This window comes from Mus caroli, chromosome 1 (genome assembly GCF_900094665.2).
Source record: "Mus caroli chromosome 1, CAROLI_EIJ_v1.1, whole genome shotgun sequence".
Classification (NCBI taxonomy): Eukaryota; Metazoa; Chordata; class Mammalia; order Rodentia; family Muridae; genus Mus; species Mus caroli.
In genome coordinates this window covers 153,436,995-153,438,696 of record NC_034570.1, presented here as the reverse complement: position 1 = coordinate 153,438,696, position 1,702 = coordinate 153,436,995, and the positions used below count along the sequence as shown (strand labels likewise).

The following is a 1,702-nucleotide window of genomic DNA, read 5'->3' as shown; positions in this document are numbered from 1 at the left end:
TGTAGGTATCTCTGAATGGTGATGGTAGGGGTGGATTTAATTTCTTTTTATTTATCTACTCTTTTCAATTTGCTAATGCACATTTTCTACACCGATGATAAACGTAATTATTTAGGCCATCCGAAGGCTGTGTGGTCAGTGTTCCCGACCTTAAGAAGCGCATCTCTTGCTTAATTTCAATACTGATGAAGTCCTTAGAGGTTTAGCTGGCTGAGCGCACAAGCTCCTCCCACTTCTCACAGCCTCCTCCATCTCTTAAAAACTCCCATCTCTCCGCACACAACCCTCAGGGGAAACTCTTCTGCCAAGGGGACAGTGCTAAGAAGCACAAATAAAGGTAAGGATGAGGGCTGGGGACAGAAGCTGAGGAGGAAGTTCTCGGGATGCCAGAGAACACAACCAGCTTTGGCTCCCAACCCCAGGACTGCTTTGTTGAATAACTTGGCTTGCTCAACGGGATTCCTTTTTAATATTAAGCCAGGACTTTGTAAACACGTTTACAATGAAGGTCATATGACCAGACAAGTTTCTCTGAAGGGGAAGAAGGGTCCAGATTTGGTTAGTGAGGCATTTTATTCAATTAGTGCTGCGTATTAAACTACCACCCATCCTGTGGTAAGTCGGCTACCTGACCACAGGGCAGGATCCTCTTACCTTTGTCCTTGCTAAGCAATAATGCCTGATCAACTATTGACAGGAGACAATGGCAAAGAAGGTGGTGGTGATTGGAGCAGGGGTCAGTGGCCTAATCTCTCTGAAGTGCTGCGTGGACGAGGGTCTGGAGCCCACCTGCTTCGAAAGGACTGAAGATATAGGGGGACTGTGGAGATTCAAAGTAAGTGAGACCTTTCTTACCTCAGAATAGGTCACGCTGAGATTGCGAAGAAGGCTGTTGGACCTTATTGAAAGATATCTTAAGCAGCTCTGATCCAATTTTATTTTTATTTATTTATGCAGCTAACCAGGAAATGAACTCAGGCTGGCATCTCTCCCAGGTCAATGCTGTGCCAACCCGTGTGATCAATTCAGGGGTGTAGGGAAACTTCTCTTTAAAATGCAGCTAAAGCAAAACAGCCCGTGTTTTTATCATTGTCCGACAAGCCAGCTAGATAATATGCTAATATTAGAGAGCACTTTATAAAATAGAAGTAAATAGAATTATATTTATGGCATCACCTTTAATCATTGAACAAAGTGCTTCTTCAGAGAATGGACCCCTATCACTGCTGACTTTATTTTTCTCTGAAAATTAAGCCATGTTTGTGTCCTGAGCTTTTGTGGTTATATATATTCTAGCAAAACTGCTGTGAACCTCTTTGTTGTGTATTTTCTATTAAACAAAGTCATCCTATTTACTAGCTGTCATTCAAATTTTTATTAACAGATTCACAGACAACTATAAAGACTTACAGTCTGTGAATGAAACTATTCACATTCCCACCTCAGAGTGGAAGGGGGCACATGCCTAGAGCCCCACCACGAAAGAGAGTGAAGCAGGAGGATTAGAAACGTGAAAAGACAAGACATTTTCACACACATACACACATATGAACATTATGTATATATATATACATATATATACATACATATACATATATATACATATACATACATATACATATACATATACATATACATATACATATACATATACATATACATATACATATACATATACATATACATATACATATACATATAC

At 40.1% G+C, this 1,702-nt stretch overlaps 1 protein-coding gene across 3 annotated transcripts in view; it reads left to right on the top strand.

Annotated features, from left to right (window-relative positions):
- Positions 1-248: 248 nt before the first annotated feature.
- The window catches only part of Fmo2 (flavin containing dimethylaniline monoxygenase 2), a 22,279-nt gene continuing 20,825 nt past the window's right edge, over positions 249-1,702 (top strand). For 2 of the 3 annotated variants that reach the window (XM_021161421.2, XM_029478834.1), the window contains exons 1-2: positions 370-615; positions 698-835. In XM_021161421.2, coding sequence (XP_021017080.1) covers positions 704-835 — 132 coding nt within the window. In that variant the 5' untranslated portion in view covers positions 370-615; positions 698-703. Of the gene's footprint in view, positions 338-369; positions 616-697; positions 836-1,702 lie in introns of those variants that run through there. The other variant, XM_029478833.1, reaches the window with a different exon arrangement.